General features: G+C 43.2%; 1 protein-coding gene across 2 annotated transcripts in view; it reads right to left on the minus strand.

Moving 5' to 3' along the window:
• The window catches only part of ZFR (zinc finger RNA binding protein), a gene marked incomplete at both ends in the record, with an annotated part of 77,531 nt that extends 67,749 nt beyond the window's left edge, over positions 1-9,782 (minus strand). For both annotated transcript variants that reach the window (XM_080711798.1, XM_080711797.1), the window contains 2 exons: positions 9,364-9,463; positions 9,746-9,782. In XM_080711798.1, coding sequence (XP_080567924.1) covers positions 9,364-9,463; positions 9,746-9,782 — 137 coding nt within the window. The remainder of the gene's footprint in view (positions 1-9,363; positions 9,464-9,745) is intronic.
• Positions 9,783-14,490: the final 4,708 nt, after the last annotated feature.

The raw sequence follows: 14,490 nt of genomic DNA on the forward strand, positions 1-14,490 counted from the left end.
TGAGACATAAGCATCAAAGGTTTGCGGTCAGCTTTAGCAAGTTAGTGAGACTGTGTTTCAAAATAAAATAGGGTTGAGATGTGGTTCAGAAGTAAAATGATGCCCCTGGGTTCCATCTCCAGTACCAAAAAAATTTTTTTAAATAAAAAGTTAATCTGTTAGTAACAAATTCTATAGGTACATTGAGTTGAATGGGGTTTTGTGTATGAGCAGTATTAGGGACTGAAGCCAAGGACATTCTACCTCCAAGATACACTCCCAATCCTATTTTATTTTGTTTTTGAAACAGGGTCTTACTGAAGCTGTTCTTAAATCTGTCATCTTATCGTCTCAGCCTCCTAATTACTGTGATTACTGTGTGAGCCACCAGGCCCAGCAAAGTTGTGTTTTTAAATAGTTAACGCAAGGAGACAAATTCAACGCAACAAAAATCAATGTAATATACTACATCAACAGAATAAAAGCCCAAAACTATGATTCTTTAATCAATTTCAAATGAGAGGCTGAGACCAGAGGATAGAGGTTAGAGGACAGCCTCAGCTACTACTTAGTGAGGCCTTTGCAAATCAGTGAGAACTTGTTCCAAAATAAAGAATAAAAAACAGAACTGGGAGCCGGGCGTGGTGGCGCACGCTTGTAATCCCAGCATTTGGGAGGCTGAGACAGGAGAATTGCAGTTCACAGACAGCCTCAGTTACTTAAATGTGGCCCTTTGCAATGCAGTGAGACCCTGTTTCAAAGTAAAGAATAAAAGCCAGGCATGGTGGCTCAGGCTTGTAATCCCCGTGCTTGGGAGGTGGAGACAGGAGGATGACGCAGGTTCCAAGCCAGCCTCACCGGCTTAAGAGACCCTGTTTCCAAATAAAAATATAAAAAATAGGTGTCTGGGAGTGTAGCCCGGAGGTAGAAGGGTTTCCAGGAACCTCAGTACCACACACACACACACACAAAAGAATAAAAAATAGGGCTGGGGGTGTAGCCCAAAGGTAGAATGCCCCTGGGTTCCATTCCCAGTACTGCACCAAAAAAAAAAAAAAAAAAAAAAAAGTAACAGTAAATAAAGACAAACACTAATCAATGGAAAAGGATCAAGGGCCCAGAAATAACCTGGATACCAAGAAAAGGTGCTAGGAAAACTGGATGTCCACATGCAAATAAATGAAGTTGGACTCTTACCTAATACCATACACAAAAACCAACTCAAAATGGATCAAAGGGGTTTGGGAGAGTAGCTCAGGAAAGTACACACTTTATTCATGAGGCTCTGAGTCTAATATCCAGCAACACACATACACCCAAAGATCTATATGGAAAACCCAACGGAAAAGTTTTGTCTTAACAGACTTGGCAATTACTACTTCCTTCAAGACAATTTTGCTATCATTAAAAGGGGGGCTGAATTAAATAATGTTTAGTAATGTAGTTGATATACGTTATTCTACAAATACCTTTTAGGGGCAGGTAACGAGGTCATAGAGCAGCACCAGTATGGTCCACCACTTTCTGAGACATTGGTGTCAGTTCTTAAATTGGGTAGTGCATGAGTGGTCATAACCTAAACCTGTTGCCTGCAGCTGCAATATCTTCACCCAGAGAGCTCCAAGCCTCTTCCCATTATGCTGCTGTGCAGATATTACTTGCTGTGTTGGCAGAAAGAACTGAGAAGCAATAGCTTAGAATTTGGGGGGCTTCCAAAAGGAACCCCCACAGTGGGTGATTTAGGGGAAAAGGCTGTTTCACCTTTAAGAGAAAACTGCAAGGAAGCTTCCTGTTTCAGCCATGGCTCTAGGTAAAAAGTCTTGAATCACAAAAGTATCCTCCTCCTAGTTTTAAGGCCAGATTCCAGGTCATGATCAAATTCCAGAAGGCAGTTTAATATAACTAGAATGTCAGTGCTTTTAAGAGCTACAAAATAAGTATTTCTCTTTAAATGCCACAGATAATGTTCCAAGAAATAGGAGATCTCAATTAAAAAAATAAAATCACAACAAGCCCCATAAGAAAATAAACAACTATGACCAAGATTATGCAGAATAAAATTATTTTCTGGACCCTGGTGTGGTGGCACACGTTTGTAATCCCAGTAATTGGGAGACTGAGACAGGAGGACTACAAGTTCACAGCAGCCTCAGCAACTTGTGAAGCTTCTGTTTCAAAAGTGTGTGTGTTTGGGGGGGGGCGCTGTGGGTGTAGCTTGAAGGTAGAATGCCCCAGCACCATAGAAGGCACACTGGGCTTGGATAGCCACACACTTTGATAACATAAGCAGCACTACTTTATGATTTAAATTTACATTTTATAAAAACGATTATTCTTATAGTAAAAAAAGAAAAGTATGGAGCCAGTTGTGGTGGCATTTGCCTGTAATCCCAGGGATTGGGAAGTCAAAACTGCAGGTTTGAGAACGACCTCAGCAGCCTAGTCAGACTCTTAAGCAACCCAGTGAGACCCTATTTCCAAACAAAAAATAAAAAGGGTTGGGGTAGAATGTTTCTGGGTTTCAGTCCCCAGTATGTACAAGCAGTTTGGGTGGGCAGAAGCTTTAAAGCCATCCCCATAAATATCAGCTTTCTTTGCCCTCACTTATATAATTATTTTTAAAGCTTTCCTTCAGTTTTTATTTTAAAAAGCATCACACTTCTTTATTTTCAAGGACATTCCTTGCAAGTATTTCTTTTTTTCCCTAGTCCATCTGTATCTTAAACACAGATGTTTTCCAACTTTGTAACCACAGTCCTTTATTTTTTCTTCTGGTCATTCAAAGCATGTGTCCTAACCACTCGATACATGTCAAGTACTATACTTTTTCTGGTTTCATCCATATTCACAGCTGTAACAGCATACTGTCACCATTTGAATGATATTCAGATTTACACTACCAATCCTTATCCCTATTTTGAGCCCCATTTCCAAATGAATACTGAATAATGTCTAACTTTGATGGGGATATAATAGATGCCAACTACTCTTCTGGGCACTTTACAAATAAAAGTGAATCTTTATAACAATACATTTGAAGAATATAGAGGTCTCCTGGGATGCTGATAATGTTCTGCTGTTTAATTTGGTGCAGGTTACACGGATCTGCTCAATTTGGGATCGTATCAAGCTATCTATTCTCTATATGTGAAGTTTTCTTTTTATACATATTAAACCTCACTAAAAATATTTTTAAAACTCAATCCTATGAGGTAAGGATATTTATTACCTCCCACTTATGGGTAAATAAACCAAAGTACCAAGAGACCATTTTTTCAACATCACATGACAGGCAGGAGAAAAGCAGATACACTCAGGTAGTCTGACTTTCAGAGCCCTTTCCATTTTTTAAAACCGTGCAATTCACAAATTTCTCTCTTGCCTCGACACAGTTCTTTTGTTTAAACTCTCAATTTCAAAATGAATAAACATGACACCTATCTCAAATGTCATAGAATCTTCCAGTTTCCCATTTCAGCATTTCATTAAGACAGTTATAATCATTATTATGGCAGGTTATTTGTGGGTGTTGACTATCTTATTCTCATGCCCCTAAAATATAAACCCCTTTAGAGTATTCATGAAATGTTAAATTACTTCCTTAATTCTTTTTTTTAACTGTGCCTAGGATTGAACCTAAGGCCTAGTGCATGGCAGGCAAGTACTCTGCCACTGTCTTTAAATACAGAGCATACAAAAATGCCTGATGTTTATTTCCCTCATTTGATCTTAGCTTAAGTATGAAGAGCTATATTGCACATGGCTCTGATCAAACACTTTCTTAAGAAATACCATGCTCAGAAAAATATATCCTAATGCTATTCTGATGGAATGGTGTCAAGAACAATTTTTGAACAAGCAGTCAATACCTCTTCATCTTTAATTGAGAAAGACATCTAACATTCTTTGTCAATTAGTACATTTTTAAGCTAAAGGACTTGTCTTCTTATTAACTTGATGGCATATTTCTTGGAGTAATAATGTGGCCGACTGGCTTTGTGCTGTTAGGGATTGAACCCAGTGGCTTTTACCTCTTGAGCTATACCCCCAGCCCTATTTTATTTTTAAACGGATCTCATTAAATTATTGAGGGCCTTGCTATGTCCCGAGACTGGCCACTAATTTGTAATCCTCCTGTCTCAGTCTCTCAAGTACTGGAATTACAGGCATGCATCACTAATACCCTGCTTTAAAAAAAAAATACCACTACTTAAGCAGCAAACATTCTAATCCAGCCGTCTAGATAAGCATAGGTCTATCTCTGGGACCTCTTTTAGTTCTCTGACCTATTTGTCTATGCTTGTAGCAATATCACTAAAGTTTTGATATCTGGCATCCCAAGTTGTTGCTTTTCATTTTTTACAGTATTGTCAGGACAAGTGACCTCAAAAATCTTTAGATTTATCTATCAAAATTAAATATATAGATTACTTGGAAATAGTAACTTGATGGTAGTCAATTTTTTTCTGGAACATAGCCCGTCTTTTTTCCTTTGTATTTTCTTTTTCAAGTATTTTGCATATACCAGTTTTATTCCTTAGTAGGTTTAAAGGCTTCATCTAAAGGGAATCTACTAAACCTAGGGAGAGCATTGTACCTCTGAGCCACACCCCCAGCCCTATTTTATTTTGAAACAGGGTCTCAATTGTGGAGGGCCTTGCTAAGTTGCTGAGGCTATCCTAAACCTGCAATCCTTCTGCCTCAGCTTCCCAAGTACTGAGATTACAGTCATGGGCCACCACACCCAGCCTATATGAAATTTAATCAGCTAATTTAATATTGCTGCACAGGAATACTACTAATATTTGTCTGATTTGTCTGGATCCAAGTTTGGGATCCAGAAAACTTGATGAATTCTTTTCTTTTGGGGGGTTACTGTGGTTGAATTTAGGGCTTTGTGCATGCTAGACAAGTGCTCTACCACTGAGATACATTTCCAGACCTTTTTATTTTGAAACAGAATCTAGGTTGCCCAGGCTGGCCTTGAACTTGTGATTCTCCTCTCAGCTTCCTGCATAGCTAGGCTGGACAGGTGTGTGCCAGCAGGCCCTGCAAATTTGCTAAACTCTTGTTCTCATTTTTTTTTTTTTAAAATGTGGTACTGGAGATTGAACCCAGAGCTACACTCTCAACCCTATTTTTTATTCTTTTTTTGGGGGGTGAGGGTGTGGTACTTCAGCCCTATTTTTCTTCTTTCTCTCTTTCTTCTGTACTGGGGATGGAACCTAGGGCTTTCTACCTCCATTCTACACCCCCAGCCCTAATTTTTATTCTTTATTTTGAAACAGTGTCTCACTAAGTTGCAGAGGACCTAAGTAGCTGAGGTGGACTGCACACCTGGATCCTCCAGTCTCAGCCTCCCAAGTACTAGGATTACAAGCATGTGCCACCAGGCCCGGCTTTTTGTTTTATTTTTAAAATTGTGTTGTCTGCAAATAAGAAAACCTTTCATTTCCTAGTAAATTGAAGTTGAGATCTCCCAAATGATACAAGTACCTACTTTTTTTTAAATTGTGAAATTATCAAGCTATATATATTAAGTATATGTTAAATATCAAGAAGTTCTTTAAAACTCTTATTAAAGGTTACTGAAAATCTGGCTCTAGTATAAGGAAACTATATTTAATCTTCACTATTAGGCAAATTAAGTGAGGAAACAGTCACAGAAGAAAAGTTAAGGGTCTTGACTAAGTGACTGAAGAGATGGAGCTGGGATTCAAATCTAAGTCGAAATAGCTCCAAATTCATGTTCTTTTCAATAGAGCACACCATTAGACAGCTTACAAAAGCATACACACACATACACCTCAACATTCTACACAGGAGTATTTTGGCTTGAACTTGGGATTCAATTTTGGATTGAACTCAAGGCCTTAAGCATACTAGTCAAACACTACCACCAAGCTACACCTCATTCCTTTCAACCTACCCCTAAGGCTATAAAAATATATATACAGATTATCACAGATACAACAGCAACTACTTTCTGAAAGAAAATTTTCATTATTTCAAATTCATCCATGCAAGCTGCATTCTAAGGTCTCTGACTCAACAATAGCAGAGCTAATATAATTAACAGTTGAAAAAATTTATGGAAGCCAGTAAATTTCCATCACTATGGTTGGTTTAAAAAAACCTGTTTACCTGGTTTTTTTTTTTAACCTTCTCAGCAAGTAACCTTTTATTATCTTACTAGTGTTGCTTTTATTCTTTCCTTCAAGACAGTATTTTTAACTCTACATTCAAGTAAAAAGTACAAAAGAGAAAGGAAAAAAGTAAACTCAATGGCTAATCAACCTATAGAAATGATCTTAGTGTGACATAAAGACACTTATCATTTAGGAACCCATGTCCCGAAGACAACTCAAAATCATTAAATAAGATGCCATCTTTGGACTAGCAGATCTTTAAATGTTCACCAAAAGAAAATACCTGCTTCAGCCAGGCGTGGAGGTGCACATGCTTGTAATCCCAGCATTTGGGAGGCTGAGAAAGGAGGATCATTATTGGCAGACAGCCTCAGCTACTTAGTGAGGCCCTTTCCAACTTGGTGAGACCCTGTTTCAAAATAAAGAACAAAAAATAGGACTAGGGTGTGGCTCAGAGGTAGAATGCTCCTGGGTTCAATCCCCAGTACTGCAAAAAATAAATAAAAATAGAAAATATTCGCTTCAGCATTTAACATTAAACTACTATTGTATTGCTATGACTCTTTAAGAACACAGGCATTATTTTACACATTTATTAAATCTTTAAAGTCTGAATTCAGTAAGTACTCAATATAAAAATGGTAGACATATGTTCTCAACTGGTTATTTTAAAAAGCCAACTTTAAGCTAGGCGTGGTGTCGCACACTTGTAACCCAAGCACAAAAAACGTTGGTCTTCCATCTCTAAACTTTCCACTGTAACCATTTTTAACTAGAAGAAAACATTACTGCATTTTGGGGGGCATATGCTTTTGTTACTCCTTTTATTCATCTTCCTTTTCCAAAGTACTACTATTGAACCTGATTTATTGCTACTGAGTACAATTTTCATGTACTACATTTATGAACAAGAACAGAGAGCCTTAATAATTAGTTTGGGTGAAATAAGCATAAATAATATTAAAAGACTAGTCTTTTCTCAAATAATCAATTCAGTAATTTGGATTGTTATAGTTTACTGAAAGTGAGATTCAAGATCCCAAAATATTAGGCACAAAAATCTTGTAATAGTGTCCTATACTGACACAAAACACAAACATGTAAATACCTTAACCAAAAAATGAGGTATCCTTAAATTGACTTTTCTTCCTCTTACTTCCATTTGAAAAAAATTTCAAAACTGCAACAAAGCCGGGCGTGGTGGCGCAGGCTTGTAATCCCCGCGCTTGGGAGGCAGAGACAGGAGGATCGCGCAGGTTCGAAGCCAGCCGCGTGCGCACTGGCTTAGGAGACCCTGTTTCCAAATAAAAATGTAAAAATAGGTCTGGGAGTGTAGCCCGGAGATAGATAGAAGGGCTTCCAGGAACCCCAGTACCACCAAAAAAACAAAAAAAAAAACAAAAAAAAAACTGCAACAAAAGCTGGGCATGGTGGCACATGCTTTTTAATCCCAGCATTTGGGAGGCTAAGACAGATGGATAAGGTTCAGGACCAACCTCAGCTACTTAGTGAGGCCCTTTGCAAGGAGACCCTGTTTCAAAATAAAAGAAAAAATTGGGCTGGGGTGTAGCTTGGAGGTTAAAAAAGAAAGACTGCAACAAAAAACAAACCTACTGCTTTTCAGTAAAGTTAGTAATCCAACAAACCTACCACTCAGTCAATACTAAGAAAACAGAAAAATACTATGTAAGACAAGGGAAAATTTTAGTGGTTAAAAACTGCCTTTTCTAGAACACATGGTACTTGCTAGCAGTAGATTTATGGCACATATGCTGATTAGCTATCTCATTTCCCACAAAAAGAAAATGGTTTGAGTTTTTTTCTCTCCAGAAAAATTACTAAGGCTAAAAGGTTTTATCAAAGTAGCTGAAACTTTGTTGTTTATCACTATTTGTAAGCAAAAGATTTGTTAATGTTTGAAAAGTCCCAAGGTGTTGCTGTAACAATGTCATCTCAGTTCTTTCTCTCAATAGAGGCCTCAAGATAAAGAGACTTGTAAAATGCCAAGCACTCTACACTTAGTAAAACAACCACAATATAATGTACATTTATACATTTTAACATCTCTTAAATATATATCAATGAGGTCTTAAGCATTGAGACTTATTTTAATTGGCAGATTTTTTTTTTAGTACTACGTAAAATAATGCTGCCTCTTACAATAAATGGCATCTTAGGATTTCATGAAATAGAGCAATTTTTTTCCTCAGAATTACAATTTTCAGTTTCCATACATTACTGGTCCAGGACTCATTTTACCGATGAAGAAAAAAAAAAAAAAAACCAAACATATGTCCCCAATGTAATAAAATCAAAAGCAAAGAGACTGTTAAGACATCGGACTCCCATCATCGATGATGCCTTTTCCATTACACCACCTGCCTCCTGAAGTAAATAATAATAAAAAATCCCATCTATACATACATTAAATTCAGGAGCCCTGTGCGCTTACGGTCGGAACCGAGAGAGACTAACTCAAGAACAACAATAAAAACATCCAGTTTTGTATGTTTTTTTTTTTTTAATCTTTGATAGACTGCTCGGAATTGACAGCTTCCTTTAAGGTACGAATCTCATCCAATGCATTACAATGACTCAGTATAATCTCACTTGCACTTTCTTTTCCCTAGAAGGGAAAAGACCCCAAGGAGAATTACTGGGCCCACCTGGAGCTTAAACTCAGTAGCTACGAAAAGGCTGTGTGCGTGCATTCATCAGCGCTAGAAACTTCGCACATCTTTTCCAGGCGGCACACAATTCACAGGTGGTTGGTATATTAACCTCTCTCTCGGCAAAGGACCAGAGCAGAACCCCGCGGGCGCGGCGGCGCGGGCAGCGGGTGCGCAGCACGGCGCGGGGGGCCGGGCCGCGGAGGCGCCGAGCCCGCGGCGCGACACCGGCTCCCGGGCTGCGGCCCCGGCGGGGGCCGAGGGAGGCGTCGCGGAGGCCGCGCCTCGGCCGCTCGCGAGCTCCCCGCTCCCCTCTGCACCCCGCGGCGGGGGCTGGGGCCCGCTCGCAGGCCGCGGGAGGCCATCTTAGCTCGGGGCCGCCGCGGCCCGGGCGGCCTCCACGTCCCCAGCCCTCGCCGTCGCCCTCCCCGCCCCCACGGCCGCTCCCCGGCGGGCGGGCGGGGCGGGAGGCCGCGGCCCGGGCGGGGCGGCCGCGGGGCGTCGCGTCGGCGGGATCGGGCCCGGGGCGAGGAGGGGGAGAGGAGGAAGGGCGCGGGAGCCGTTACCTATACTGGGCCGCAGCCGCCGCCGCCGCCGCCCCGCTGTGGGTGAATCCAAAGTAGTTGCCGGTCGCCATTTTGGCATCTTCCCCCAGCCGGCTGGGCACTGCGGCGGGCACGGAGAGTCGGGTCCCATGGCGGGAGGAGAGACGCGGAGGGACCGGGACGCCGAGGGAGGGCAGGGGAGAGAGAGAGGCGCCGTGAGAAGCCGCCCTGGCCGGCCGGCCCGGCCGCCTCCCGCCTCCCGCCCCGCGCTCCCTCGCCGCCTCGCGCGCCCGGGTGGCGGCCGCCGCCTCCTCCCCGGAGCCAGCCCCAACCCCCGCGCCTCCCCGCCGCCCGGGCCGGGGAAGGGGCAGGGCCGAGGCCTCGCGGGCCACATTAGACTCACCATAGGTGAAAGAAACTACAGGGCATATGGGAATCATGGGCTCGGGCTGCTGCTGCTGAACTCTGAACTCTCACCCGCTGCCTCCCTCCGCTGCCCCGCTCCTCCTCAGCGGAGAACAGACCGCCGCCTCCGGCCGCACTGCGCAGGCGCGCGCGGGGCACGCTGGGAGCCGTAGTCCGCGGCCGGCGGGGGCGCGCGGGCCTGGGCGGCGGGGGCGCGCGCGTGGGCCGGCGGGCAGCCGCGGTGACGTCGCTTCGCCTCTGCCCCTTCGTACTTTTCGCTCTTTTTTCCCCCTGCGTTTGCCTTGGTTCTCCACATTTCAGCCCTCGTTTCTCTCTCCTTCATTTTTTAATCAGAATTTGAGTTGGGTACCAATGATGCTTGCCTGGTTTCCCACGTGCCTGCTGCTTGATCCCAGGCTTTGAAGTGGGGAGGGCGAGAAGGGGAAGAGGAAAGGGGAAGCGTGCTGGACGCGAAGCACCCCCAAGCCTCTGCAGAAAACGCCTCCGGGGACCCCACGAGGTGTCAGGCGCTGTCCTGGGGACCTAAGGCAGGGCAGGCAGCGAAAAAACGATGGCCAGTTCACGGGGAACTACGTTCTGGAGGGGGTGTGAGGCACACAGCAACAAAAACACCGAAAGTCATAGGATGGTGAGCAGCTTTAAGCATAAAGCCGGGCAAGGTGGGCCTAGTGGCACACTTTGTAATCCCAGTACTTGAGAGGCTGAGACAGGAGGATCGCTGCAACTTAGTGAGACCTTGTTTCGAAATAAGCAATAAAAAATAGGGATGAGGACTTAGCTCGGAGGTAGAATGCCCCTGGGTTCCATTCCCAGTACCGAAAAAAGTAAAAAATAAAAAAGGAATAAAGCTGGGCAGAGGATAATGACTCTATGAAGGGTGTTGGTAGGCAACCACTTGGGTAGAGACCTAAAGGAAACAGGGAACCAGCCCGGCAGAGACTTGAACTGCAAGTGAATGGGTCCTCACTTAGGAATGTTCCAGAAAAGTCAACCAAGAGGTCAGACCAAATGGAACTGAGTTCAAAAAGGTGTTTGGTGCCTGGCATGGTGGCACACGCCTGTAATCTCAGTACTTGGGAGGCTGAGACCGGAGGATGGGAACCTGAAGGACAGCTTCAGCAACCTAGTTGAGACCCTGTTTTAAACAAAAAGCCGGGCGTGGTGGCGCACTCTTGTAATCCCCGTGCTTGGGAGGCTGAGACAGGAGGATCACACAGGTTCGAAGCCAGCCTCAGCTACTTAGTGAGGCTCTCAGCAACTTAGTGAGACCTTGTTTCCAAATAAAATATAAAATAGGTCTGGGAGTATAGCCTGGAGGTAGAAAGCCCCTGGGTTCCACTCCCAGTACCACCAAAAACAAACAAACAAACAAAAACCCCACAAAAAGTAAAGGTTAGCTCGAAGGTACAATGCCCCTGGGGTCAATATTCAATCACACACACACACACACACACACAGAGAGAGAGAGAGAGAGAGAGAGAGAGAGAGAGAGAGAGAGAGAGAGAGAGCGCACCCTTGGTAAGGGTACCAGATCTTTGTGGCAAGCATTTCTTTGTAACCTGCTCGCGCTGCTTTACTTTCTCATTGACTTTTTGTTTGTTTTCAACCATTCCCTTTCTTTTTGCAGTCCTTCCTCTAGTGGACAGTGTCCCGCCCCTTACCTGCTTCCCACCTTCCATTCATGCATACGCCTGCTTCATGTCCTGCTTCCCTTCTCCATGCCCATCCCCCAGGCCTCCCGCTAGTCATCTCTGCTCTAAGTTGGCTATGAGCAGCAAAAGGAATTCAAAGGGTGAATCAGAACTCACCCATGAAACGGAGGGTTTTATTCCACCTTCTGTCTTTCAGAGCAGAAACAATGCCTCAATTCTTATTTGTGCCAACCCTGCTCCCCCACACCTCCTACAAAAGCACAGGTTATCAGAACCTGTCTGAAACGTCCTCTTACTCATTTCAAAGAGGAGAAATGTAGAACACTTGAGAAAGATCAGTGTTGTTGTTTTTGAGAATATTGATGTTTCCCCAGGCAAAAGTGATTTGTGCTCCAAGTGTGTTGCTAGGAAAAAATATCTCCTACTCTTAGGATTTTAGAACTGTGCCTTGAAGGTAATTTCCCTTGAACTTCATTGAGTAATCATGCCTCAAAACAGTGACTTATAACTACTCTCATAAAACTCATTATTAGATACTATGCTACAAAACTGGGGGAGAAAAGACAAGTGTTAGTCATTTGTCTTAAAAGAGATTGTATTAGGCATATTTGTTTGGCAGGCCTTTAAAAGGTGGTGTGATGTTAGCATGTACTGGTAAACAGAAGATGTGCCTGCCTCCTTGGTGACTGTTCTTAGGGATTAGAGTAGGTATGGCAGTAGTGAAAATTATTTCCCAGGCACTGTCCTCAAAGCTCCAGCCTGCAGGAAGTCTCAACTTGAGCCTAACTTGGCCTTGTTTAAGAAGAAATTTTGAAGAGGACTAGAATAAAAAAGATTTGGGTCTTTTTCCTGGTCAGTTAGTAGTAGGATAACTGAACATGTTGTTTGCCTTTATGAACTTGTAAAGCAGGAATAACAATATCATTTCCCTTACAAAAATGTGGAGGGGGTTAAGTGAGGTAGAATTTGTGTAAAACAACATCTTTTTTATTAAAAAAAAAAAAACTAGGCTAGCAGGGCATGGTGGCACACACCTGTAATCCCAGTACTTGGGAAGATTGCATGTTCAAGGACAGCCTCAGCAAGTATTGAGATTTTCATCAACCTAGCAAGGGTATGTCTTGAAATAAAAATAAGAAGGGCTGGAGGTGTAGCTCTGAAGTAGAATGTTCCCCAGTTTCAATCCCCAGTACACACACACCACACAAACACACAAACACACACACACACACACACACACACACACACACACACACGGCTAGACGCTAGTGAATCTTTTTCAAATCAACCTTTTTGAGTGAGGAGTACTGTGTAGATCACTCACCTATAACCAAAAAGGAGTGACTCTGCTCTGGAAATGTATGTCCTGGGGTACCGACACAGCAGCATACAGTCCTCTGAACCAACAACAGAAAATAAGAGATTTGACTGTTGATAGTATCTGGATTCTTCCTGTCCAGAAATGATTCAACATGCAAATCTGATCAAAGCCTCTCTACTTTATAGCCCTCCCTTCCATGTGGCCTCAGGACTTCATAGGGTCTGGCCGTCCTGCTTTTTCAGCATCTCCCTTCATATTCTTTCCATTCCAATTACCTTGGCCTCCTTTTTGCCAGGTTTCCTCCCACCACAGGGCTTTGCATGTTCTCCTTGCCTAGAAGTTTCTTCCTTCTTTTTTTTTTTTTTTTTTGGTACTGGGGATAGAACCCAGGGGCCTTCTACCTCCGGGCTATACTCCCAGACCTATTTTATATTTTATTTGGAAACAGGGTCTCTTAAGCTGCTGGCTTCGAACCTGCGCGATCCTCCTGTCTCAGCCTCCCAAGTGCGGGGATTACAAGCGTGCGCCACCACGCCCGGCTTACCTGGTTAATTAATCCTTATGCTTGGGAGTCTCAGCTCAGTCAACCCTTCCTCATCCTTCTCTGACCTCCTTCTCCATGGGTCAGGCCTTTGTTATGGTCACTGCGCATATCCGTTGCCTTGACACAGCTGCAATCTTAATGGGAGATTTTTAAAATCTATATATTTCTTTGATCAGTATATATTTCTCCCATCAAACTATAATCCTTATGAGGGCAGAGAGCCAATTCTGGGTGTTCTGTAATTGGTACCCAGTAAGTACATATGAAATAAATAAGCCAGGCCCCGTGTACAACTTAATCTTTCTTTGATGATTCAGAAGTCAATTCAAGAACTAGTAGAGCCTCAGGGTCTAACTTTGAGCCTCAATTAGCATCTGAAAGTCAATGAGAAAATGTTAATTAGCAGTCCTGTTAGCCACAAGGTGGCACTAGCCTGAGAAAGCCAGCCCCAGACTCACTGAAAATACTTTATGTGGCATTGTCTTAAATCATACCTTTGAGTGAAGGCCTTGTTAAAATGCAAATATATCATCCAGGAAGAATATCATATCAGCTAGTCTATACCAAGAAGAATAGAAGGCAGCTAGAGCAAGGACTCTGTACCTGGCCCCAGCTGGCTTCAGAGCCCATTACTCCTTGTGATGTGTGGCCTCACTTCTTTCCTCCTCTGTAGAGTGAGATGTAAAGTAGAATCTAGATCAGGAGGTTGTTGGTAGCGTTTAACTTCTTCCTAGATGAGAAACTCTAGATCATTGTGAACACTGTGTATATGGGGGAGGGGCTATTATTCAGGTACTGCCTGTTCTCACGATCAGAAAATGGCCAAAGGATAAAAAGGAGAAGATCTAGTCCAGGAGGACATGAAATGACAGCTGCTTGGATAGCTAGGGGCAGCATGGAGGAGCATAGGGACCCAAGGGACAGACTACTGTTGTTTTGTAGTTTCTGGGAATACTGCCAGGTGTGTTGGTGCACAACTGTAATACAAGTACTTGGGAGGCTGTGACAGGAGAATCGCAGGTTCAAGACCAGGCTCAGAAACATAGTTCCTGGGAGCCCAGGGAGGGAGTTGCCAAGCCAGGAAGCACATTTAGAACCTGCACTCCTTTCCTAGGACAGATTATAGCCATTGATTTGGGGTTAATAAAGAAAGAAAGGAAAATGAGGTGCCAGCAATGGTCATGCTCTGGGTGTTCTTTTTATGC

Source organism: Muscardinus avellanarius (genome assembly GCF_963383645.1).
Source record: "Muscardinus avellanarius genome assembly, chromosome: 1".
NCBI classification, from domain to species: domain Eukaryota; kingdom Metazoa; phylum Chordata; class Mammalia; order Rodentia; family Gliridae; genus Muscardinus; species Muscardinus avellanarius.